At 37.4% G+C, this 27,803-nt stretch overlaps 2 protein-coding genes across 3 annotated transcripts in view; one reads left to right on the top strand and one right to left on the bottom strand.

Annotated features, from left to right (window-relative positions):
* The window catches only part of flrt1b (fibronectin leucine rich transmembrane protein 1b), a 28,703-nt gene extending 1,614 nt beyond the window's left edge, over positions 1–27,089 (top strand). Inside the window, exons 2-3 of the mRNA XM_053506014.1 lie at positions 17,673–18,100; positions 23,152–27,089. Coding sequence (XP_053361989.1) covers positions 23,183–25,348 — 2,166 coding nt within the window. The 5' untranslated portion in view covers positions 17,673–18,100; positions 23,152–23,182 and the 3' untranslated portion in view covers positions 25,349–27,089. The remainder of the gene's footprint in view (positions 1–17,672; positions 18,101–23,151) is intronic.
* macrod1 (mono-ADP ribosylhydrolase 1) overlaps positions 1–27,803 on the bottom strand; it is a 92,561-nt gene that overhangs the window by 49,128 nt on the left and 15,630 nt on the right. The window lies entirely within an intron of this gene.

The following is a 27,803-nucleotide window of genomic DNA, read 5'->3' as shown; positions in this document are numbered from 1 at the left end:
CACACACACACACGTGCGCGCAGTGTGACTTTTTAAATAATGATTTGTCAAAGTATGAACAAAAACAGTTTAACTGGTAGTATAAACAGTTTAACTGGTAGTACTTAACTAAGCCTTTATCCTGTGCAAATGTGATTTCTCCTTTACTTTTAATGTAATTACAACAAATCAGCTCAACTCTAATTAAGGTGAGAATTGAGGAGTTTGATAGAGATTGAAAATGGCTGAAATCTATTTCATGCTTTTTTTTTTACGCAAACATACTACAAGGTATTTTAACTGATTAAGATATAAACATTATTAATATAATGTTTTTAATATCATTATTAATATAAGTTTTTTAAATTCCAACCCCTACTGCTAAACATTGACACTAATAGACCAACAAGAAATGTGTTGTTGATTTCTGTTTTTTTTTTTTTTTTAAAGCATAATTTTTAAGAAGCACTTTTATCCATAAGGTCTAGCCACAATATCTCCACAATTAAAAATGTGTACCCTTCCGCTCCATCCTGAACTTTATACACAGATTATTGCTGTTTTGTACATAACACTGAGCTTGCAGACAGAAAATGCCCTCTTTGGAGAATAAAACAGACCCATTGACATTGAATGGCCTCAGTCAAGGATTTTACAGTATTGGTCCTCATAATTTGTTCTGTGGTCAGCAGCTGCAGCTGTGTTTAATTCACAGCTCGATTCTGACCGAGTGATGTGTGCGTCACGGGTCAGTCTGCGCTCAGCAGCATGATAAAAATACTGCAGCCACAATACTGTGCGGATTACAGCGGAAATCTCTTTCTCTCTCTCTCCCTCTCCCTCTCTCTCTCTCTCTCACACACACACACACACACACACACACACACACACACACACACACACACACACACACACACACAAACAAAAAGCTGGCCTGCCTTGGAGCTGACACTTAAACAAAAGCATTTACGGTCTGCAAAAATACACAGCTGCAGCACAAAGCAAATACAGTCATTATGCAACTAGACACTATGGATGTCTCGTTGAGATTGTTTACACAGTAGGTGAAAACTAGAGCACATCTGGAAAGTTGGACCAAAAGAGAACCTGGTTAAGATGTCAATGATTTATACTTGTTTCATACAATTAATTAGAGACAGCACCGAGCTGATACCTAGGATCGTTATCAGACCAATAACAGCTTAAAAAGGTAAGACAGGATATTTAAAAAAAAAAAAAAATGATTTAAATTCAATTCTGTAACAAATATGGCCTGAAACATTAGAGCATTGCTTTTAAAACAACATATAGCAGAATAAAGTAATTCAAGTGTTAACAGAACTCATGCGGCCTAATGATAGCAACAAGCAGTCAGATATTCAGCAAAGCATATGTGTGAAAGATGCCTTCATATCAGCTGTTTACCATAAATTCACCATAAATGACCCTTTTAGACCTAGACAGGTTTTGGCTACATAATCTTATTTATCTGTAGTATCTCTCTTTCTCTCTTTTGCTATATGTATATACTAATTAATATTACCAATATTAGAGGTTTTTGTATGAAGTTGCTAAATCAAAAAGCTACATTTAGCTATGTATTTTCCCTGCATTCTAAATTAATTCCTTATATTAAAAAGTCATTGGATATCTTAGTAGTTCTCAAAAAAAAAAAAATTGGTTGATTATAGATATCGGCCGATTCTCAAGGTTTCAGTATCAGTTTCGGGGAAAAAAAGTGGTATCATTCCATCTCTAAAATTAACCTTTATTACCAAATGAATACTGCATAAAGAGTGTGTGGAAATCTTATTGAATGGATCGTTGTTTGTTACAAACGTATAAGAGCACACATACATACACTTGTGGGCACATACACAAAGGCCTCTCTAGAGAAGACTCCACTCCAGCACAACAATGAGCAGTTCTGTCTCATCTTTTGCCAGACCGAGGTTGTCATAGACACCATGAGATGTACATCAGCCTCGTTCATTAATCACTGTGGCCATTTTATTCATTGTCACAAAGTGATTTATTTCAGTCAAATCAAACATTCTTCTGTCGTGGACAGATTATGGACCGAATGCCATTTGTGGTGGACAGTGAACAGAAAGGCTGTGTTGTTCATGAGCTCGGAGAGTACTGAAGAGCAGCCGTACGGCACTAAACCAAAGCTCAAAGACTTTCTTACAATATTGCTGTGTTGGTGACAGAAAAGCCCAGACCCTGTCCTATAAACTACTTCCATGTGTTAAATGGCTGTGGAAAGGTGAAAAATGTCTGTAATTCATCTTTGCTTAGGGAATTTCTTGAGGACTTAAGGACCAACACATGCAAAAGTGGTCAGTGCATGCAAATAAGCATTTGGTCAGGGCCTTGGACATTTGTTTCTTTCACACAAAGTAGTCTAAAGGCATGACTTTGTTGTGAAAGGTTGGACAAGTTAAACTTTCCCAGGCTTTAATAAATTTAGTAAAAAATGTTCCTTCAAATGATACTGGAAGATGTAAGAAGCAATGTAAAAAATGAAGAATGGGCATTTTATATTATAAAAATAAATAAATAAATAAAACAGCATGCAGCTGTATTTAAAAAGTAATGACAGGGTGTGCCAAGTCTCCAAAATGGAAATTAGCACGTTTTTGCAAAATATCCTTTAAAACCTTTTATACTCAGAGGATCACTGCTTATTTTGCTTGCCTTAAGAATTGTGTTACAATGTAGAAAGAAATAAAAATCAGGAAAGACCATGGAATTAAAAGGCATGTCTTACGTTTTGACACACACACACACACACACACACACACACACACACACACACACACACAACCAGTCAAAAGTTAGGACACATCTCCTTATCCAAACTTTTGACTAGTACTGTGTATATATACAGGTTCATCTCAAATATTTAGAATATCTTTAAAAAGGTTACTACTATTTTAATAACATAATTCAAGGAGTGAAACTCATATATTATATAGATTCATTACACAGAGACTGATATATTTCAAGTGTTTATTTCTTTTAATATTGCTGATTATGGCTTACAGGTAATAAAACCCCTAAATTTGGTATCTCAGAAATTTTTTTATATTGTGAAAAAGATAAATATTGGACTCATGGTCTCACTTTAATCTAAACAGACGTATCCAGGACATGGGCTACAACTGTCGCACTCCTTGTGGTAAGCCACTCTTGAACCAGAGACACTTCAGGGGCATCTTACCTGGGCACAGGACAAAAAGGACTGGACTGTTGCTCAGTGAGCCAAAGTCCTCTTTTCAGATGAAAGTAAATTTCGGATTTCATTTGGAAATCAAGGTCCCAGAGTCTGGAGGAACAAAGGAGAGGCACAGAATTCATGTTGCTTGAGGTCCAGTGTAAAGTTTGCACAGTCAGTGGTGGTTTGGGAAGCCCTGTCATCATGTTCGTCCACTGTTTTTATCAGGTCCAAGTTCAACGCAGCCATCTCTAGAAAGTTTTAGAGCACTTTATACTTCCCTCCACTGACCAGCTTTATGGAGATACTAATTTCATTTACCAGCAGGACTTGGCCCCTTCCCACACTGCCAAAAGTATTAATAACTGGTTTAAGGACCATGGTATCCCTGTGCTTGGTCAGCCAACAAACTCGCCCAACCTAAACCCCATGGAGAATCTTGCAAAGGGAGCCCCAACGAAGTATTAAATGTTGTACATGTTCATACTTTTCAGTAGTAAAAACATTTCTGTTAACATTTCTGTGTTTTTTTTTGTCTTAAATAGAGATATTATTTTCTGAGATACTGAGTTTTGGGTTTTCATTAGCTGTAAGCCACAATCATCAAAATTCAAAGAAATAAACACTAGATATATATCTGTTTGTGTGTAATGAAATATATATATTAAATTAAATTACTGAAAAAAATCAACAGAAATAAATAAACTTTTTTTATGTGTGTTATATTCTAATTTATTGAGAAGCACCTGTCTACAATACAGTCAGCTAAAAAATGTATACAAACTTAAGGAAAAGAAAAATACTATGATGTATATTATGTTAATAATATTATCATTTTATTATTTTAATATCATAGCAGTAATATTATTACAATGTATAGCAATAAATTTAGTTTTAACCCTCATATTATGTTGAAAAAAAATCACATTGGTTATGTTGCGGGTCATTTTGACCCGCACTGTGTAATTCCACTCAGAACTGTCAAAAAACTGGGTTTAAACAACAGCAACTTTATTTTCTATTAGATAAACATTTAAAAAACTGACATACAACACAATTTGAAATTCCAGAACAATTTTTGAAACAACTATTTTGTTTAGTTTTAGAGTTTCAGTGTTCAACATTTTCAATGTTGTCCACAAGATGAACATAATGTAAATGTGTGCTTTCTGCAGATGTAATTCTTGCATTTTACACAAGATGTGCTTGTTTTACTGTCCTTTCCGGAGGGACAGACCTGGCATCTCTTCCGTTTCTGTACACCTGTATCCACTGCAGATTGTATGGATGGCACGAACTTGACTTTTTCAATTACAGCTGCAGCTGCTGGTGATCGAGCTGGCCTGGCTCGCCTCTGGATCTTGGGAGTGACAAGGCTTTTGCCCAGTTCTTCCAGGAAAAGCCGACGTCGGTACAATTTGCCAGCATTCCATTGATGATGGATTTCAGTCCACAGGACATAGGCATTGTAAGCAGACACATCCACAATGTTGTAGAAGATAACCAAGGGCCAACGGGCTGTCTTGCGCTGGCAGCTGTATGTTGCTGTGACTTTGTCCAGATTGTCAACTCCTCCTTTGGTCGAGTTATAGTCCAGGATCATTTGTGGCTTCTTGTCCTCTCTTGTAGTCAGAGATGCATCTGTGTGCATTGTGCTCATGACAAGAACGTTCTTGTTTTTCTTTGGGCAGTATGAAACAACTGTTGCTTTATCAGAGAAAACAAATATTGAGGAATGCAGAGATCTTCCCTGCATCTTCAGAATTTCACTGGGAAGTTCTGGCTTATTTCTTCTTATTGTTCCCAACATAGTCAGCTTTCTCTTCTGAAGTTCATTTGCAAGGCGGTAGGATGTAAAGAAGTTGTCACAAGTGATGTTGTGACCTTGCAGCCCTTCACTCATCTCCAGCACCACACGGATCCCCTGATTCTTCTCCGATGCTCCTCCAGGTAGCTATCCAGTGTATACTTGCATATTCCATGCATAGCTAGATTTTGCATCACAAGCTGCCCATATTTTGATGCCATACTTGGACGGCTTGCTGGGCATATACTGCCGGAACGGACAGCGGCCCCTGAATGGAACAAGGCGTTCATCTACAGTAACATGGATGCCAGGGTTGTACATCAAAGGAAGGATTTCAACCCATTTATTCCATACATCCCTGATTGCAGCCAGTTTGTCTCTTTCACGTCGACCAGCTCTGGTGTCACGGTTGTCAAATCGGATCACACGAGATATTATGTGAAACGTTTCCAGAGACATTGTTGCACGAAAGATTGGCCTTCCATTCTCTTCATTCCACAGACTTGCAGTTGCTTCTCCCTTTGACCTGTATACTCCAGCTAACACCAGAATTCCTAAATAAGCACGCAAGTCAGTCTGATCCAGTGGCTTCCATTTCTCTTGAAATACACGCCTCCCCTCCAAGTTACTCATGTCAAGTATAATCCTCTCTATGGGTGGGGATATGAAGAGCTGAAACGTGGATTGAATATCATCAGCTCGTGTGATGGCAAATCTTGTAGGACCAGGAGTCATTTTGATGACATTGGAAGATGACAGTCTGCCTTGGCTTAGGTGTGGTGATGTGGACCATTTTATAATACCATCTCTAGATGTCCATGTGCCCTCTGTGGATGATGATTGCTGCAGTACTTGGTTTTCTTCTGATTTAGAGATGGCAGCAGACTCCTCCTCTGAATCCTCCTCATCATGGGAAAATTGAAAGTCAGGATCATCAATAACATTGTCCTCGGGCTCTGAACAATCCTCTGTCTCTGAAATCTCTTCTTCTTCATCACTGTCCCAGTTAAAAATCTCTGATAAAACTTCTTCAGCTGTAAACCTTCTGGAGCTCATTTTTGGTGTGCTTCTCAAAGAGATGACATGAGAACAGTGACAAGGACAAAGGGAAGAAAGCTTGGCCCGTACACACACCTGGGTCTGTGTTTATTTATGTATGTTTATTTAGAGGCTATTCAAAACAAAGTACATCAGAGAGACATGTTTATTTTGCATCTGATCAGCTTTTTACCCACATCAAAGTGTCCGGGTCAAAATGACCCGCAACATCATCTTTGTATACAAACTCTGCACAGACGTTCCCGGACGCATCAGAGTGTCCATATTTTACACACCATTTTATGACCCCAGATGAGGAAAAGTCACAAAATTTCATGAAGATAAAAGAAGGATAAACAGTATTTTGATCAACAAAAAAACTGAAATGGGTCAAATTGACCCTTAACATAATATGAGGGTTAAAATATTTATAAAAAATGCTTCTTTTTTTTTCCTGAAGTGTGTATGAATTTTTTGGCTGACTCTTTATATATATACGGGTGCTTCTCAATAAATTAGAATATCATCGAAAAGATGATTTATTTCAGTAATTCAATTCAAAAGGTGAAACTCATTATATAGATTCATTACACACAGACTATATAATAATAATTATTATTTATTTGTTTATTTTCTTTTCCAAGAAAGTCTTTAAGAATGCCTTTGACAAAAGAAGAACATATAGTATATAAATCATTCTTAGGGGTGGAGTGGAAAGCTGTTGCAAGACAGCGATGAAAGTGCAATTATATGCCCAACACCAGATGTGCTAACACGAGTTTATTATGAGTGGGAGACAGGACTGTGTGTTTACAAAGAAACAGAAATCTTGAAAAAATTCTAAGAAGTTTTCTCACAAATAAAGTTACATTTTGCTAAAAAGTGTTAATTTACTATATATGTTTCTTTGTAAACAAATATATATATATATATATATATATATATATATAGTGTACAGTATACTGTATATATAAATCATATATACTGTACACTGTATATACAGACCCCCTGTATTTTTATATTACCCAGAATTTAACAAGCTCTTCTCTAAAGGATGACAAAAGGATGACTAAAGTTCATATTAATGGCAAATATCCTAGAAGTGTGTCTGTAATATATAGAATGACCAAAATAAAATAAAAAAAGACATCTAGCAACAAGAAGAGTAACAAAAGACCAGTCTCACAAAAATTAGCTAAAGCCAACCTTTAATGTGTGGGTTGTTAATATTATATAATAAATAACATAATATTTATCCATCTTCAGTAAGCTCTTTACTCAGGTCAGAGCAATGGTGTATCTAGAGCTAGTCCTGGTAATTTTAGGTGCAAGATGGGCAAAATAACAGCAATAATACGTCTTATAATTGCCTATGCAAGACCGTGCCAAATTTCTTTGGCATACTCAAAACAATTGTAACCCATGTTAGCAAGCTGGTGATCAATACAGGTCATGACATACAGATATAGCAATATTAGATCCTTGTGTCTTTACATTCTCTGTAGCCCTACACCACATCCTTCAAAAACATAAACCAGAAAAATTTAAGAATCACTAGCTAACTATTACATACTTTTTGCATGACTTTCACGTAAATTAGTAACAGATAAGGTCCAATATCCAGATGCTTCGTGATGGGTATGTCAGGGCAAAAGTGCATGAAGCGATGCACCCATCATGCATAGTTCCCCCTGTACAAGCATCTGACAGCGTGATCTAAGTTTACTTCAGTTGGTCAGGTCTAGGCTTAGCAACATTATGTGGGAACAAAGTCAGCTGATGAGGTGAATGTACTGAATGACCAGGGTATCACCTCTATGGAGTTTTTTTCAGGCTTACGTATATCAGGATTCAAATCGTAAAGGTTGAGGTTCTGGGAGCATGAGGAAACATTTTCACACATGCATTTGCCACCACACTATGCACCAAAAAGCTAAAGGCAGTCAATAGTGTGCTATTTTTTTTGGCCCTGGGCAGTGCCTCATGACATTTAATTAAAACTAACACATGTAAAACTAAATGTGGAAAGTGCAGGGGGTTTTTTTTACAAGGAAAAGAGTGAAAGTTTCAAATTTCAAACAAATATCAAGCACAATAATAATATTATGTTATCACCCTTTTCTCATTTTAAATATTGGGTTTTATTGTAGAATTAATTTTTGACACATTAATATGTACCGAATGTTCAGTGCCCAAACTGGGTTCTGTTAAATGATGTTAAACAAGCAGAAGCCCGTTAACAATGGTGTATGTGCTCAAATTGTGGATACACCACTGAGACCTACAATCACAGCATTACCCCTAGCATCATTAAAGTGAACACTGGGACAATAATTAGCAATTTAATAAAAGTCGTTACTGTGTGCCTTTTGGTCATCTGCATATTCTGTAAGAAATAAAATGAAACGAGGCAAACTGTTATGCGAAAATAATCAATGCTGGGTTGTAATGTAGCCTGATGCGAAGCAAAATTGATTATTTCAATTAACAGATTGCCTCAGTGTTTTATTCTTTTTTTACCTGAACATTTAGAATTTTTAATAAAAGACACAATTTTTTTTTTAACCACCATTATGGCATATGATCCATGTATACTGTAGTGTATTAATAAATTGATTTTAAATTATGTTTCTGTTTAAAAAAAAAATGTTAATGTGGTATTTTGTTTGGACATGTTAACATAATAGAGATGGGCAGAAAATCTATTTAGTTACGTTTTATGACTTGTTTGAGTAGCAATAAATACTTTATCTGACTTCAAAAAACTTTTTATTTATCCATGTTTGCATTTGATGTGATACAGTGTTGCAGTCCATCTATAATCTTGCATTTGCTGCATCCTAACCTATTTACATATTGGCACTAGAGCTTCCTGTGTATAGAAGCTAATTATTGGTTTAGAATTGTAACAAAATCTGAAAAAAATCCAACAGTGAATCATCATATTCATAAAATAAATAATGAAATAAATTTCTCAGCACAGGAGACAAACATTTGTTTTTTCTTATTAGCTTGGAGAGAATCTAAGATGCTGGTAAAGGAAAGAATATTCATTATTGTTAAACTGTTAAAGTGATAACAGTAACTAACATGTCGTTTGGACATTCTACATTACATGTAACTATAAATCATTAAAAATTGACGACATGACGATCGTTAGCAAATTGCCGGATAAAACTGTGGTGTTGTATAAATCTTATCACAGCACTCCTGCATGCATTCATTGTTCATTGTTTGTTGTCCGATGGGATTAGATATATCCGCACAGTCTCTTTACGCAACGCTGCATAAATCTTAGTATGTGAACGTTATAAAAATCTTTTTTAACATCCACACACTTGTCCAGCCAAGTGGTTATTTGTGCTCAGTGAACTCAAACTGACACTAACTGTATATGTAGGCAGGAATACACTAATTTACATGTTCCATCTCCCTTTCTCACACACTGCTTGGTGCTTAGTAGTTTGGCTCTAATTGAGCTATAAAAAAGTGCAAAGGCCTCCCAGAGGAAGGCTAATCATGTTCAGCTTAGTAAAGTGTTTGTTGAACAAGCCCAGTTCCACATGATGATCTTTTAGCAGGGCACATTTACCATTTAGGTACCTATGTTCACTGACCTGAATGCAAAAGAAAGCAGCTTCCTATAAAGGGAGACATGTTGTATTACAGTATGTGTGGAAGGCTGAACCTTCTCCTGGAGATCTCCCTTCCTGCAGGATTCAGCTCCTGCTCTAATCCAGCTGAGCTGATCCGGCTAATCTACTAGACTGATTATCTGGAGCTGGTGTGTTGGATTAGGGACTAGAGTGAATTCTGTAGAAATGTAGATAATCAGGGAGGGGTTTGATTATCATAACTGGGATGCGCTGGCCTATAGGGTTTTTTAATTTTAAATACACCACACAGCCAAAAACAAGTTCCACACACATTTCTTTAGCCTTTAGTGTTAAATACAGTGCATAATCACCAGGCATTGTTCCAGCAACCTTACGCAACCTCACAACATTTATTTCCGTCTAGAGTTACATTAACTCTGTTTTGTATTGGTGAACCACTCTATAGGGTCTTCTCCAGTGTCTCTAAGAGTAGTATTTAAGGTCAGGACTCTGTGCTGGCCAATTCATTCAATATGATTCCTCATGCTCCCAGAACCACTCTTTCACAATTTTAATTCTAGAATATTTCCATGCTACAGTATCAGGGAACACAATACTCCCTTGATGTGATAACCCGGTCATTACATCACTTTATAATCATCCCTTCTTACCCTGACATGCCCATCGCTCTAGTATAGGATCAATTTGGACTTATTGGACCTTTTTCCATTACCCCAATGACCAATCTTTATACTCCATAGCAAATTGAAGCCAATTTCCAAATACCATCACTAACAGGTGTTTTACTTATGGTGACACGTGTTTAATTTCAATCCGGTGAGTTCTTCTTGCATTGTGTTTTCTTTCGCTATTGAACCATAGTGGATGATTTGTTATGATGCAAAACAATGCTTAAGTGATCTCCAGTCACATGGATATTTTTCTGACCACGTTACTTTTGCAAAGCTGATGGATCAGCAATATCCTTCTGACTTTAAGTCAGACTGTTCTTAACTCAATTCCAGTAATTTCAGCAGTCTTTTTTTGTTTTTTACTTTGACTGATGCAGGTCAATAACTTGATCCTTCTGAAACCCAGTAACATCTTTACTATGACCACAAGACATGTCTTCTGATGTTTAAAAAAATTAAACAAAAAACACACACACAAAATAAAATATATCTGAAGCTACTCACTGCATCATTTAGGATTAAATGAATTGTTGCCAGATGAAACATATTAATCACTGCAGTAATTATCCAATCAAATCCTCTTAAGTATTTGCTTACTGAAATTCAAATGACTACTTATTTTGACAGGCAGGGTATAAAACAGACAAAAAATGTAACATAAATTCATCATATCTTTGGGCACAAATATCAGTCTATATCCCCATATTTCCATAAAGATTTGTGCATGTGTTGTGCCTGTGTGGGCACTTGTGTCTGCTGTTCATGAGCAATGGTGAAAAGAACAAGAAGAGGTGTGTGTGTGTCTGTGTGTGTGTGTGTCTGCTGTACTAGAAGACAGAGTGTGGAAAGCTGTGAAGAATCCAGCGCTTAAATTGCCTGTTTATTTCCAGACACTGCATCATTTACACAGCTACAGAGGGAGCGAGTGAAGCAGAGATAAAAAAAGGGGGGAAAGTGAATCTGAGGGCTTGGAAGGGATAAAACGTAACAATAAACAAAACAAAGTGGTGGTTTCTCCCAGCAGAGAAAGAGAGATGATTAAAATGATTAGCATCCTTGGTTTCTGATAACCTTGGGTTTTGGTCGCAAATGGTCGTCAAAATGGTCCGGCATAACTCTAATCAAGGACAAGAAAAAAAAATATATAACTGACCTGCAGAGAAGACTGAAAATAAAAGCATGAGATGAGATTAAAGATAAACACAAATCCAACTAAAGTGACATGAATGGGGAAAAGAAAAAGAGGGGTGAAAAGGCTAGAACAGGGCTGACAGGATGTGATTCCTGTTTATAGCATTTGTCAGTTCATTAGAGAGCACGAGAGAGACAGAGAGCAAAAGACATGGAGAAAGAGAGGAAAAAAGAGAAAGATAGAGAGGAAGTCATAAAAGGAAAGAAGGGAAATTACAGAAGAGGCAAAGCGTAAAATATAAAAAAAAAAACACCACATCAAATTTAATAGGCTGTATTTATACAGTACTGTATAGGGTGTATGATTTTCAGGTGTGCATGCATGAAAGTAGCTAAGACTGACAGAAAAAGAAGAAAGAGTGAACAGAAAGTGAGTGAGAGGAAAAGAGAGTGAGCATTTGAGGAAAAGAGATAGTTTGAACTGGAGATAGTCTGACAGCGTGACAATTATTCTGGGCTGAGTGTAACTGTGAGGAGATTGGATTCAGAGCCATTTGATTTGCTACATACAAGGCATCTCACTCTCTCTCTCTCTCTCTCTCTCTCACACACACACACACACACACACACACACACACACCTGTGTACACATAGAACAAGTGCTCAATTCCTCTGATTTATGTCCAACACAATGGCTCATGCATTTTTAAACACTAATCGCTATCTGGCTATATTCATCACGTTTCAGTGTAAAAGAACAGACATCCATTTTACATTAACTTATAACAGGCTATTAATTTTTAATTATAAGACTATTAATCATACTAATCATGTTAACATAAAAATAGGCAGTTTGTGGTACAGTATATTAAATAAAATGATAATTTTTTAAAATTTATAAGTAATATAATTGTGCATAGGTTTAGCATTTCAAAGATCCACTTAATTAATGTCACTAATTAGCAGTATAATTTCAATCCAAAGTCTAAACGTTATGCAGGCGCATAATGTACGGCATGAAAATATGAAAAGCCTGTTGGCTATATTATAAAATTATAATCATTATTTCGAGATTAAGCAAACATAATAGTGAATAGCATTACAGCACCTTTGTCATTTACAGTGCTGTATTTGAGCAGCATCTCATTTTTGTCTGATTGTTGTGAGACAGCGCTCATATTTATCCTGCATTTCAACTACTAAAAGAGACCTCAGGGTTCAGCTAGAGGTAAAGGAAAAATAATATGCACCAGCTAAAGCGTACCAGCAAGTGGTTTAAGGAAGTTGTTGTGTAGGGTGTGTGTATGAGTACAGCTGTCTGTACATTTTGAATTTCTGGAATACAACTTTTTAAAGGCTCCAGTAGCAATCTTTGTAAATGCAGGTATACTATGACAGACATACTGTAGCTCAAAATGTCACCCAGTGAAAGAAGAATTAAACCTTCAAGCAGGATGTTTTTCTTAGCATAGTTACAACCATCGAGAGCCCACTCTATAGAGATAAATACAACAGGTCTGTTATAAAAAAGAGTGGCGATTACAATCAATCACAGGATAAAAAAAAGGAACAGTCTGAGGCCCATCTGCTTCAACAAACGAAGCAAACTGTAACTTTGTTTGAGTTTAGCCAAACTGATTTAAGAAGCATGAAATGTGTTAAGGCGGCAGCAAGCAAGAGAAAAATCGATCCTAAAACCCCACCTTTTTTATGAACGAGAATTCAAACACACACGATCCAGGTCTCAGGTGGACATTCTTGTCCATCATGTTTAGAGTCAATAACACAATCATGCTTAAAGGCACGTCAGGCTTTGTATGTTTAAGGACAGATTTTGTTTCACATACTACAATATCAAGCATGGCTCTGACTTTTTTTTTTAAGAAGAAGAAGAAAGCAAGGAAAAAGAGTCGGCATGTTGTGTTTGTGTAGATTATGCTCCTCTACTAGACAGACAGAAAGAGGGAGAGAAATCTTAGTTTAGAGTTTGAAGAAGGCCACTGTTGAGAAAATGCCATGATGGAAATTCCACTAAATATGGTATCTGTGCTCTTTCTATACTATTTACCCTTTACCCTCAAACCTCCTGTTCTCTCTTTCCCTACTCTCATCCCCTGCCCCTTCTCTCTCTCTCTCAGTCTGTGGTTGTTCATGCTAAAAAGGCTGCTGTGTGCGGCTCCGTGTTGAGAGGCTGGTCACATCCTTCTGTGTCTGTACATCTCCCACAGATTTTCCCTCCCATTGCTGAGTTATTCTTGATTACCTTTAGCTAATTATCATCAGATCACACACACACACCCACACACTCTCGCACACACACACACACACACTCGCACACACACACCCACACACACACACACACACACACAAATTACTATTCAGAGCCACAGGCGGTTTAAGATCTGTGCTATCACCAGGCCAGAGGGAGGAAAAAATCCTGGTTTGCAGAAACCTCTCATCAAGGTATTTTGTGGAGAATACCTGGCACAACACTTTGGTGTAGCAATTACGTTCTTTCTCCTTCTTCTGAATGGTACATAATTAGACGAGCCCCGAGGACAGGTTTGATATAGAAACTCTAAAGCCTCATTAGTTCTGTGGTTATGATGTAGAGGATTTTATGAGGGAGACTTAGATTTGAGAAATGTGACAGATACCAGTGGCAAAAAATATCTCAATAAACAAGCAGTCCAGAGGTTGCCTCTCAACTGTCACTATGTCTATCTCTAAAGCATTACTGGGAGATGGATACTTGTGACCGCCACCCCCCACCCACCCACACAAAGGCTGTCCCACTAACCCCCATATACAAGCACCATATCCACAGTATCAGAGCCTGAGGGATACGCTGTAAATCATATAAAGTGTTTTAATACCGTTCTCATGTGGTAGTAATCAGATATAAACAAAAAGTACTCTGTCTGTTTACATAGGCACGCTTCTGTACCACAACACCATTTATCAAGTCCTGCTCTGAATTAATAATGAACTAGATCTGCTGTAGAATAATTATTTCATGATGTACTTTAGTAATATTTTATGACAAAGCAGTGTGAGGGATCATTAAGTTTTCATGCTCCTTTATGAACTTAAGACAAAGAGTGTGCAGGCAGTTGTGTGTGTGTGTGTGTGTGTGTCTTTTGGGAGAAATCAGGCTCTGTGTTGGGCTTAAATCCTACTTGGCCTAACAGTAATTTTTGCCTACAAATTTCATTGCAATGGATTCATCAATCTTCCTTCTTCCCTTTCCTTCTCCATCTGGCTCTCTCTCACTTTCACTTGCTCGCTCCCTCAGTCAGTAAATGAGAAATTGAAAGGCAGAGATGGGGTAGGTTACGTGCACAGGTTGGTTAAATGGTTTTTACACATGCATGCATACACACACACACACACACACACACACATACACACACACACACACACACCATACTAACATACAAACACACAGAGGACATAATCACATATTTTCCATTTACAGTTTTTTAAAGAATAGTTTTTACTACCAAGACCAAACAAGCTGTAGTTTATGGCCTTGTCCCACCCAATGGCATAAGCCCTGTGGTCCTCTTCCAAGTGCACACATTGGTGACATCATTCAGGAGTAGACTTATAGTGCAGGGGTGTGCATTACAATCTGTTCACCGTGGCTTGCTGTTCAGTGATTAATTAAATGCTAGTTTAGGGATATAAGGAACTAGTTCCTAGAATTTTAATCTTGATATAATTTTTGGTTTAAAGATGGTCAAAACTCATACTTATCTTTCCTCACATTGTTGACTTTTAATATGGCTCTATCCACCAAGCTTTGCTCTTGACAAAACCATCCAGTGATTGGTCCTCCAATTGATTGCAAAAGGACAGTTGACTGGGGACGGTTCCACTTTTCCATGAAGATGGAGCTGATGCAATAGTAGTATTTAAAATACTACTCTCTGAGGACTTCAGTCACTTGATAGTTCAGGACTGGAGTTTCTTACAGTCTACCTGTACATCTCCTGTTATATTGAACTTCCAGTCTCACACAGTATGCACAGTATGATGCAGATCAATCCCTGCTATCCGTTTTTACCCATTTGAGGTTGGGTTACTTGTTGAGTCTGGTTCCTCTCAAGGTTTCTTTGTTTTTGTTGCCGTCATCCAGGTCTTGCTCATCAGGGACAATCTTATCATTTTGATTCTTACACATTCACTTTTCATACAAACTTAAATACTGTAATTCTTAAAAAAAAAAAATTGTTAAAAGCGCTATATAAATAAAAAACCTTGCGAAAGGTTTTGAGTAATATACTTGTGGTAGGACTGCTGTTTAGTCTATAATTAAGTGCACAATTTACCAAAAAGTGCAATAAATGCTAGGGATGCACCGATACCACTTTTTTGGAAAACGAGTACGAGTACTTACCTTTCAGTACTTGCTGACACCAAGTACTTAATAAAAACATGATTTAAATTTACAGGTAACAGCTTTAGTCATATAATTTAACAAAAAAAAACAAGGGACTAGTTTGGAATTAAAAACATTTATTACAGAATAAATAATTATAAAAAAAAATGTAAACAGTGACAGTGCAACTGTTAAATGCGCTACCTTTTGAGCCTCCTTTGGACAATTTCGCTAAGCACAATTTGCAGTCCGCATTTGTTTTGTCATTTTCATGCACTTTGAAATAGTTCCACACGGCTAGTTCCATGTCTCGCCTCGCCTTCTCCCCGCTCTGATCTGCAGCCGGGGCCTGGGGGCGGGCACTCAGCGCCTGTGATTAACCCCTTACATGCCGCTCAAACATAGACATTTCTCAGACCGTGGTATTGGGGGACTTTTAACAAGTACGAGTACTTTAGAAAATGTGGTCTCAAGGCCGATAACAGTGACCAGTATCGGTATCGGTGCATTCCTAATAAATGCACACAGCCTGGCAATCTGAGCACAAGTTTAAGGCCTAAAATGAGAAAGGTAACACCAGGGGCCAAGTATATTAAATATTTTCTGCCGACATCAACAGCAGTTTGCAGGAAGCAATACATGGTGAATTGCTGTGACATTCTTATATAAGTAGGTACAGTCAGGGTCCGAGTCAGAGCAAGTGCAGCAGCAACAGCCATGACAACTCCATCAAATCTGTTCATCATATTCTGTTCATCATATTCTACCTCGAAATATAGGTAATAAAAAGAGAAGAAAATGAGGATTAGGCAAGAACAAGTTATAAGGAAAAAGACTATAAGCACAAAAAGGTATGAGAAAAAGAAGAGTCTAGAAGTGTATGGCAGACTGTAACGAGTGGAAAATAAGGAATATAACACACCGCCAACTCTGAGCAGAGGACAACAGGAAATGTATCCAAAATTCAAAAGTTTATCTCCTGAATATCAACTTATCATGTTGCTTCCTCCTGTGCACCAACAAGCACAGATTTACTAAAAATCTCCAGATCAATTATTAATTTAAATTAACCAAAACTTTCATTATTACCCTAGAGAATCATTCCATCTCTGAGCTGGAACTGTTCACGGTCTTCACACACGGGTCAGTACAGCTCTCCAGTGATCCATTTCCACCTGCCCCACTCTGTATTGCCCATAATGTGTCATGTATGTCAGCAATATTGTTTTTGAACATGGCATCTATGATTGATGTGCAGAAGAGCTATTAGACAGGAAGTCAATGTGTCCTGGGGGAGACTTAAAAAAAATACAAACTCTATCACAGCAAAGAGACATGTTAGGATTGGGAAATATATCATAGTGTTGCAACAAATGATAATAATCACCAGTGTAAAACTCATGGTCTCATAATGGCCATTGTGGTAAACATAAACACAAAACAATCAAATATCTACAGACTATGATTTTAGACTCATGCCATAAAATTACAGAGGCATCTTTAAATGTTGAGAGGTAAAAGTCTTTTGTTTTGCTGTTGCATAATGAGGCAAATTGTGCAGAGATGCGTAGTGCCATCGAGTTCTTTAGCTCTGTCAGTAAAGTGAGCCAGTTATTATTAATATTGCAGTTAGGTCTGGATAATAGCTTAGAGCAGTCTGTAAAAGATTTCCACTTAATTCTGCATGCTGAATTACCTTCACCCCTCCAGTGTTTTGAAACTGCCAATATGTCAAGACATTGTCATGTTTGGAGGATGTGTCCTGATTTTAAAGGTATACTACAAATGCATTTATTCACTGTTGTGACTTCTGTGTTTTCAACAGGTGATGGCTTCTCTAAAGTGCTGCAAGCAGCAGCTCCTTCTATCACCATGTGATATACTATCTGAATGATGACAACACCTCTGGATGAACTAAGACTTCAACTCAAAACATCAACTACAAGTTCTTTTTTGTTTTGGAAGTTTTGACAAACAGTGACTGCTTTGACTGGTTATGACTGTTTTTTCCCCCCTGGATGGAGTTATACCCGTCTCTGTGCCTATATTTTACGAGAATCCCACCAGTAACAGCTGTGATGGCCATCACTCGCTGAAGTGACAGGAAATCCAATAAGACTGAAGATTTTACTACCATTTCATCATATTATCGAACAGTCTGATCCACACGCAGTGGTACAGACAGACACACTTGCACACGCTCATACGCTACTACTAACTTGAAAAAAAGGAGCACTGAATTCACTCGAGAAGGTAAGACTCTTTTCTTAAATGTGACTGTTACAATTTGAATCTTTTAAATGTCATGTTATATAAAGCAAGAAGAAATTAGTGCAATCATAGATGACAAAGACCTGTAACCAATCATAGACAAATTCACCCATAATACTCGATTATATTTGAAAAGTGCAAAAAAGGGCAAAATCAAATATTGTAAAGAAAGAAAAATAAACAAAATAACTCCAACAGTAACCTCTACAAGCCAAAAGAGATATTTTCAAATAGTGATGGCGAAGTAGAAATAAATACGACAGACAACTATAGAGACAGCAGGTGAAGAGGGACAGTTAAGAAAATGACCAATAATTATACACCTCTTAAATGTAGGGCAAAAGTAAATGAGCTGGAAATAAAAGTGGATTCGCAGGAGTGTAGCTGTGCTATTGTGTTTGCATTTGTGAACTGTATTCGAAAAAATCATTTGAAGAACGTGGAGTACAAAGTCTGTCTGCAAAGCTGTAGCAGCAACATTAAAGTACACACACGCACACACTGCATCTATATTTTTCTACAATAATTAGATTCTACAGGTTTTCAATTGGGCTTTCAATTATTTCTTCAAACTGGTCTTTCTCTGGGCCAGAATGGTTGTAAAGTATAAAAGACCATAAATGTGGTGCACACGTTTAATTTATTTTGGTTGTTTGAAATCAACACGGAGGAAAAAATCAGCCTTAATGTTTATGGTAAAAGAAATATAAATGCAACACACTTTAGCAGATCCTTGTTGTAGCAATAAAAAAGGCTCTGGCATAATTCTGGTTGGATATTTGTCCAATCTTTTTTGCATACTTAGTGAAGTTTAATTTGATGTGTTTATTTCCTGGCGTGGACCTGACCATGAAAAGCATGGTTTATAGCATGGTTCACATTTTCTCTGAAGTTTACAAAGCAAGGGGGCACCAAAAGCTTACAGTTAACCTGCCTTATCTATTTCACAACCAGCTTTGATGTGTTAGGGGTCATTGCCTTATTTGAACACTTTATTATGTCCAAGTTTCAACTGTCTAGCTGATAATTTGAGCTTTTACTGAAGAATTCTGTGGTAGTCCTGGTTATTCATTCTTGTTATTCATTATACCTGTGTTGTGTGTGTGTGTGTGTGTACCAATTCTGTCCATCTCTTTTTGTCTCCCAGCTCAAATACAAACACTAAGAGCATTTGATTTTACTTTAAAAATACACAGATGTATACAAACTGAATGTACAATTAAATATGACATTTAAATTGCTCTCCATTTTTCTGCTGAAGTACCTCTTTTCATGACGAGCGCCAGATGTAAACCGTGACTGTTCTTTATATAATCTTTATTTTTAAGAAGCAGTGACGTCTGAGCTGAATTGAAGAAAATACATTTTATAAATTTAAATGAAAATCAGTAAATTAAAAATCTGTTTCTTTAAAAACACTTCCCTTACACCTGTTACGAATTGCTGTCAGTAGGCATAGCAAACCACATGCAAAATTATTTCTCACTACTAATCTTTCTTTTCACCTATCTGCAAAAACCAACTCAATCAGTTTTGCATGTTAGCTAGCTTTGTTTAAGGGCTTGTTTTGCATGTAGTTGCTGCCTGAGGCAACATGTGTGCAGCCGAGGGGCAGCTAACCAACTCCCATCTGGCCTGGCCAACAACACAAACAAGCCCAACTGCACCCCCACGAGAGAGCAGGCAGCAAAAAAGAATGAGGCCCCAACAGAAAACTCACACACCTTTGCGCTCAAAACATGTAAGAATACAAACAGGTGTTGGTGTGTCGCCTTTGTGGCTCCACAAATAAAAAAGAAAAATCCAAATAGATACATTTCCAGCAAAACCCGTGATATGGCTTTAAATTTTAATTTTAATTTAACCCTTAATTTAATGATAAACAGTTTGTAATTCAATTACTAAATTAAGAAAAAAGAGCACACGGTTGCTTATTTACTTTTGAAAACAAGCAAATGTATAAATCACTATTTAAATGAATTTTAAAAATTGTGATAAGTCTAAAACATTTTTTTATTTAACAGGTCACTATTTGTCCTTTTTTTATGCATTTGATTATCAAGTAATTGCTTTTTCAGTTACACCTACTTGTTTTGATTCATCATTTGTTGAACAGGAGCTGTACTGTTGTCTATCATTTCACTACAAAAACATTTACAAAGGCTGTCACTGGTCAAGCCTAGTTGAAGATACAGCTTTTCATTGATACTCTGCATAAGAATTACTAAAATGTCTGACTTATGTTGGTTCAGACAGGCAGAACGTTGGCTGTAGAGTAATTAAAGAAATGAGATTTCTTTTTGTCTTAAGCATGCACATACAAGATGATGAGTGAAAAACAGGATCTTACACTCACACACAGTTTAAGTACAAAGTATAGACAATTAAAAAGCACTGAAAATCGCAATCACAATCAATAACAGTAAAAATGGCAAATGACAAATACTGATAATCATGTCAGATACAGGAACCTGTATCTAAGACACAGCTAATAGACTTTAGTGTAATTGAATTTGCAAATGTGAATCAGAGTGCACAGTCCTGGAGTTTTTTCACATCTTGTCACAAATTTTTCTTTCTATATGGCTTTTACCATTTTATATTATATGGGTATAATCACTTTATTATAAGATCAGCCAGCTGGTGATAAAACCTATATACCCTTTTTTTCCTTTGTGTATTATCTGTAAAATGATTTATTCACTTACAGTTACATATTTGTATGGTATATAATTTATATATCCCTTGTTTATTACATGATGAAAATCACTAATTCTATATTTTGTAAACCATTTTGAATTGCTTTACTGGTTATCCTTCGCCATCCATGGTCAGATATAGATTATGGTGAATGTGTAATCACATTTCACACTTCCTAAAGCAGTTTTCATGTTTGGCACAGTATATGCAGACAATTGTCACATATACTTATGTGGTTGGTGGGTTTACTCCGGGTAGTGCGGTTTTCTCCCACAGTCCAAAAAGATGCAGATTAGGCTAACTGGCGTTTACAAATTGCCTGTAGTGTGTGTGTGTGCGCAATGGATTGGCACCCTGTCCAGGGTGTATCCCGCCTCGTACCTAGAGTCTCGTGGAATAGGCTCCAGGCACCCGCGACCCTGTATACTTGATTAAGCAGTATAGACAGTGAGGAAGTGAGTATGTGCCCTGCAATGGATTAGCACCCTGTCCAGAATAGGCTCCAGGCCTCCCACAACCCTATATACATGACAAAGAGGTCTAGACGATGAGGGCGATATTTTAAGGAGCCAAGATAATTTACAGTAAATTTGTCAAAATAATTTCCATCCTAATTGCAGCTACTATTCTCTCCTCATCTCCATCTGGTGACGAAGGCCTACATACAAACAGACAAGGAATATAAAGCAAAGAATTGGTCTAGACCTTTATCTTACCTGAGGAGTCCAGACTATCTCTTCAAATAATTTACCTTATTTTGGAAACAAATACTGCTGGGAAACCATTTCTACAAGCAAGCATAATTTGCATCAAACATCTGTGGTTTTCTCCTAAATCCCAAATTATGCAGCAAATTCAAGTTGCAGTGTAATATAGTTTGGAGTATACAAACATACAGTAAGACTAAATAAAAAAATAATTTCAATGGTGCATGGTGGCTTAGTGTTTAGAACTGCCGCCTTGCACCTCCAGGGACCGGGTTCGAGTTTCACCTTAGGTGTGTGCCCATGGATTTGCATGTTCTCCCCATGCTTGGTAGGTTTCTTCTGGGCACTCCAGTTTCCTCCCACAGTCCAAAGATATGCATGCAATACCTAATTGGCGTTCCCAAATTGCCCATAGTGTATGAATTAGAGCGTGAGTGTGTGTATGTGTGTGTGCCTTGCGATGGATTGGCACCATGTCCAGGGTGTACCCTGCCTCGTGCCCTAAGGCTACTGGGATAGGCTCCAGGTCTCAGCGACCCTGAATACAGGATGAAACGGTATAGATGAGTGAGTGAGTAATTATACCTGATTAAAGATGTATGAAGATTTATTTATTTTTTTACAGATTACTAGTCTATATAATATTAAGGATTACTTGATTTAATTAATTTAAATTATTGTGTCATATTAATATAATGATATCATCGAAAATAGTGCTAATAAATATATTTATCTTTTTTTGAGCTCCAATTTTTTCACGCTCCAGTGTGACTTATGGGAAATTTTTCGTTCCCTTTTCCACTAAAGTAAAGACCTGTTGTTCAGTTGTTCCCTATACATTTCACAGTTATTTTTTTTATATATAGCATCAAGGTAAAAAAATTATATATGCAGTGTTATCTTTATTTTAGATGTCAAAAGGGGTTTGTGTCTCCTGGTGTTTTCTTTTCTGTGGTAAACAGTTTCAAATGGCTCTTTGTGTGTTTAAGATTGCCAACCCCAGTCTGCCGACCAATTGACTGTAGATCAAGGATGTCTTCAGAAAAAAGCTTCTACATTCAAAAAATAGTATAAAAAGCAGTAAACATTAATTAAAGAAAGTCAATAATTGGTCTGACAACCTTTTGCTTAAATATGGTCCTATTTTGTGCAGTTTTCTCAGGAAATTAGCAGCTTAGTTTTACTGAACATCCTGCAGAACCAGCCATAGTCTTTCTGAGGACTTTGTCTCAGCTGCTTCTTGCTTCATCCATAAAAAATCCAGAAACTAACTTTTCTTTGGCTAAAAAATGGTCTTTTACATAATATGCTGCTTTCTTTTCTGGCCTACAAATACTTTGCTGTAAGATGATACAACAATACTACAATTCTACTACTACTACTAATAATAATAACAAATAATAATAATGACTTATACTTATTATTATTGTAATAAAAAAAAAACACGGGGTGCTTAAGACTTCTGAACAGTATTGCATGTATTTATAAACTCCAAAGGTAATAAAAATATGCAAGATTTATGAAAGTAGTGTATAGTGTGTAGTGTAAGATATAAGGTGGCTCTACAATTTTGGCATTTAAGCTGTCTGCAAAGTTTTATCAGCTTTCTCTTTATTTTTTCCATAGGTCTGGGTGGAGGGAAGGACGCTGAAAGACAATGGCAGCCGAAAGTGTGATTGAGCTCAGGGACTGGCTGTTCCTGCTTCTCCTTTGCCTGACCTTATTGGTGGAGGTTCTGGAATTTGCAGCAGCAACAGCTGCCATCACTGAGGCAGCACTAGGGGAGGCAGAGCTTCAGGGTGATGTTCCGTGTCCATCAGCATGTAGATGTGATGATGGCTTTATTTACTGCAATGACCGTGGCCTGAGCATCATACCACCTTTACCGTTAACAGCAGCTGTGCTCTATTTACAGAATAATCGCATTGACAATGCTGGCCTACCAACCTCTTTAGAACGGCGAATGACTGTTCAAGTAGTTTATCTCTATGATAATGAACTTGATGACTTTCCAACACATTTGCCTCCATCACTTCGTGAACTCCACCTTCAGGACAACAACATACGAACTTTGCCTCGTGCAGCTCTCGCGCGTTTACCCTTGCTGGAGAAGCTCCACATGGATGATAATTCAATATCAACTGTAAGCATTGAAGACAAAGCATTTGCGAATAATCCCAGACTCCGACTTCTTTTCTTGTCACGCAACCATCTGTCAAGTATACCATCAGGGTTGCCGTCATCACTAGAAGAGCTCAGATTGGATGACAATCGAATTTCTACAATTCCGACACATGCATTCAGGGGACTTACCTCACTAAGGCGTCTTTTTCTTGATGGTAACTTGTTGGCAAATCAACGTATTGCTGATGACACATTTTCACGACTGGCTAACTTAACAGAGCTCTCTTTGGTACGCAACTCTCTTCAGTCACCACCTTTAAACCTTCCTAGCATGCATCTCCTTCGACTGTACCTACAGGAAAATGCTATGACTCATATGCCAAGAGGTTCACTGGATGGTATGCATAGGCTGCAGAAGCTTGATTTGTCAGGCAACAACCTTACAACTCTACCCAGGGGTTTGTTCAGGGACTTGGACAGCATCTCACTGTTACTCCTGCGTGGAAATCCGTGGTATTGTGGCTGCAACCTACGCTGGCTTCATGATTGGTTGCATGTCCGGGGTTCGTCAGTAACAGTGAGGGGTCTAACATGCCACGGACCAGAAAAAGTCAGGGGCAAATCACTTAGGGACCTCACAAGTCAAATGGAACAGTGTGAGGCAGCTGTGGATGGACCTGGAGGAGTTGCAGGACCAGGGGGAGGTGATGGATCTAAAAGAGACAAAGGGGATTCTACAACTGAAACCCCAACCACAACAACCCTCACTCTTCCCCAGGGTTCTCTCTTCACACTCAGATCCAGACGACCTGTACACAGATACCCTGACTTGAGACAGGACAATTCTGCAGAGGGTGAAGGTGAGGATGTTGGCAAAACTTTGTTGATCAGTGTAAAACCTTTAACTCCAGAGACAGCCCATATTACATGGCAGGCTGTTCAACCAGCCTCAGCTTTCAGGCTATCCTGGTTAAGACTAAGCAGTAACCCAGCCATGGGATCTATTACAGAGACACTCGTCCCTGGAGACCGCAGAGAGTATTTACTCACTCAGTTACAACCACGGTCAAGTTATATTATCTGCGTGGTGCCTCTTGTTGTCAGTAAAGGAAGAAGGACATCATTTACAGGAACAGGGGGGTTAAATTTGAACACTGACTCAGAACACGAACACCCTGCTTGTGCCAGAACAGAAACAGCAGATCTTCAGATTCAGCCTAGCGCTGACCAAGGTCAGGGTGATCAAGGTACAGATGAATTGACTGTCTTACCCCTTGCAGGGATTATAGGAGGGGTGACTGCATGTGTTTCCCTGTTCTTAATTTTTGGGATTTTCTGCTGGTATGGACATAGGGCAGGATATCTTACAGCTGACGATCATACTGTTTATGCTCGTGATGTTGTTGGGCCCCGTAGTGCTGTAAAGCATTATGATGACTATGTAGAATCTGGTACCATTAAGGACACTTCGATCTTAGAGATCGGAACACCTGGTTTCCAAATGACGCCATTGGCGGCCCAACAGCCCCTGCAGCCAAAGGCAAAAGTTGAGGACATGACTTACATTCATACTATTTTTCCCTCAAATAATACAACCCTTTATAGGAGCACCCTAAACCACACGGCAAATCCAAGCTATGGAACCAACCGTGGATACAGAGAAGGTGGAATACCAGATATAGATTATGCTTACACGTGATAGTCTCTTTAATATCCCCTAATTTTTCTGGCCACTATCTTTAAGGCAAAGTAGCTGAGTAGGGCTTTGTTAATTGTCTTAGGTTCCAAAGTAGGGGTGTGCCAACTCTAATGTAGTTTATATATCATCTATATCCATAATAATCACATAACTTAAAAATGCTTATTTGAAACATGTCAAATTGAACAGTTCATTAATTAATTGCAAACAGTTTGTAGAAACAATCTGGGTTGTCTTCAAAGTCCATTGAAAACTAAATTGTGTCCCAAACCATTTAGGGTGCAAAAACAATACCAATACATATTTTGAAGGGGTTTTAATATTTTCATTGATTCATTTGGGTTATGCAATATGTCTCATTATAACCACATCATTTCTATGAAACGAGATGGCCTCATTTTCATACACAGTCATGAAGCAGGTTTCATAAAGCATGGCACACCCCTAGTCCAATGTACCCTTTGTGCCTCCTTTGGTCTGTTTCCAGTCTATCTGTAAACCGTTACAATTTGGGACACTGATTCTATGTGAAAAAAAATCAAGAACAACAAATAAGTGCCAGAGATACCAGTCTTGGTATTGATATTATTTAACATTGAAGGTTTGGGGAACTTTTATATTGTTTTCATACCTGTTTATTTCCTTGAGCTAAGTCATTTTAAAGGGACATAACAGTAGCATTTCGATAATGTTATCCTGAGGAACCAGGTGTGTATGGTTATAACTTTACTACCTGTACTGTGTATGAGCAAAGGAAAATGGGTGCCTTTTATTTGTTGTCAACTTCTACTATGACAAAAAAAACAAAAGTAATTTTTTTTTTTTTGTTTGTTTGTGATTCAGATTATAGGTTCTTACTTCTCTCCTATTACCTCTGTCTCTCTTTTGATTATCTTTGGTATTGTATTTTTTCATGCTGTGCCATGACTCCAGCCCAGAAAGATGACAGGGGTGATAATGGTTTGATAAAATGTCAGTTTCTTACTTTTTAATTGAAAAAATTGAAAGGGTGGGGGGTGCCAGAAAGACATCAAATTAAAAGGTTATGGTTTTATGCTTACTAAAAAATTAGTTATTTATTATTAAAAAAAATTGTTATTGGTAAATGGGCATATATTCAATACCATAGCTATAAAAAGCTAACTGGGATGTTCAAAAGGGGAAAAAGCCTATTCAAAGACAATCATGCGAGTAAGATATCTCTCTCAAACTGACAGGCTGACACAGATAAAGCAGTCAATTTGGTACTAACTTAATTCAAGTTAATGGGAAGGCAATATCGATATATAGAACCACTGTCTGGAGAAAAACATGAGCACTTAATCAAATAAAGGCCATGAAAAGTGGTCAGTGGACATTTCCATGACTCTAACTATGTCACCCTGAAAAACTGCTAGTAATATCCAGCCATGCCCTAAAGGTACTGACAACAGAAATCAGGGATAAATATACAAATAACAGTAACAACACTGTGGACCTCTGCAACTTTTGTATAAGTAATGGGGTGTGGTATAGATTACAGTCTTTCTTTTTAAACAGTTAAAGAGAAACTTTTACCCAAATCAGTGATAGAAACTGGAAACAGTGCTTATAAAGCTGGAGTGTTAGGAATGTCAGCAGAATAGTATATAGACCCTTTAATTTTCCTGCCTTTTATGATGCATTTTGAAAGTGAAATATCTGAATAAATAGCAAATCTGTCACTTTTTCTCTGCAGTAAATAATAAACAGCTTGTTTTTTCCATCAGTATATCTACATAAATCAAAATTAAAACAGTTGTGCTGAACAGCATTTCTGTGTTTAGTTTGAGAACAACATACTGTTTTTCCCCCTAATTTGCCAAATATTAAAACTAATCATACACCAATCATGAGTAGGTCCTCAATGGATCCTGGAATTTCAAAGAAAATCCTCTAAAAAAGCAGTTTATGGGACAAGTGTCAGGTAAAAGAATAAGTGAAGAAAAAGCAAATGGATTGTGTTTAAGAGCAGACATGTGTTCAATCTCTAGAGTGTGGTAATGCCTGTGTAAGCAACACATGGATCAATGTAATGAAAGAGGACAGTGTAATTGTCCATCTAAGAGAGAGAAGTGGTCTCCATAGGCAGTTATTCACAACACCAATTCGCACTCTTTTATTTAGCAACACAATTCTGGGCATTTAGGCAAAATCAATATTCGCTATTTCTGATCAACAGAGACTGAACTTTCATGACATTTATGGCATTTTTAAAGGAAGAAGACCTTTACATATAGTTAATGCATCTTTGTAAGCCAACCTGTATGTGTGTGTGTGTGTGAGACAGAGAGAGAGGGAGAAAAAATGAGGTTTATTTGGGCTAATTGGTGTGAACACTGTGTTGATTGATTAGTCAACAGATACGCGGCAGTAACAAGGAAAGTAAGTGACACGTGAATTCTTTCACTTAAGCTTTAACTGATATAGAATCAAC

This window comes from Clarias gariepinus, chromosome 10, assembly GCF_024256425.1.
Source record: "Clarias gariepinus isolate MV-2021 ecotype Netherlands chromosome 10, CGAR_prim_01v2, whole genome shotgun sequence".
NCBI classification, from domain to species: domain Eukaryota; kingdom Metazoa; phylum Chordata; class Actinopteri; order Siluriformes; family Clariidae; genus Clarias; species Clarias gariepinus.
This window is presented reverse-complemented; position numbering and strand designations above follow the sequence as displayed.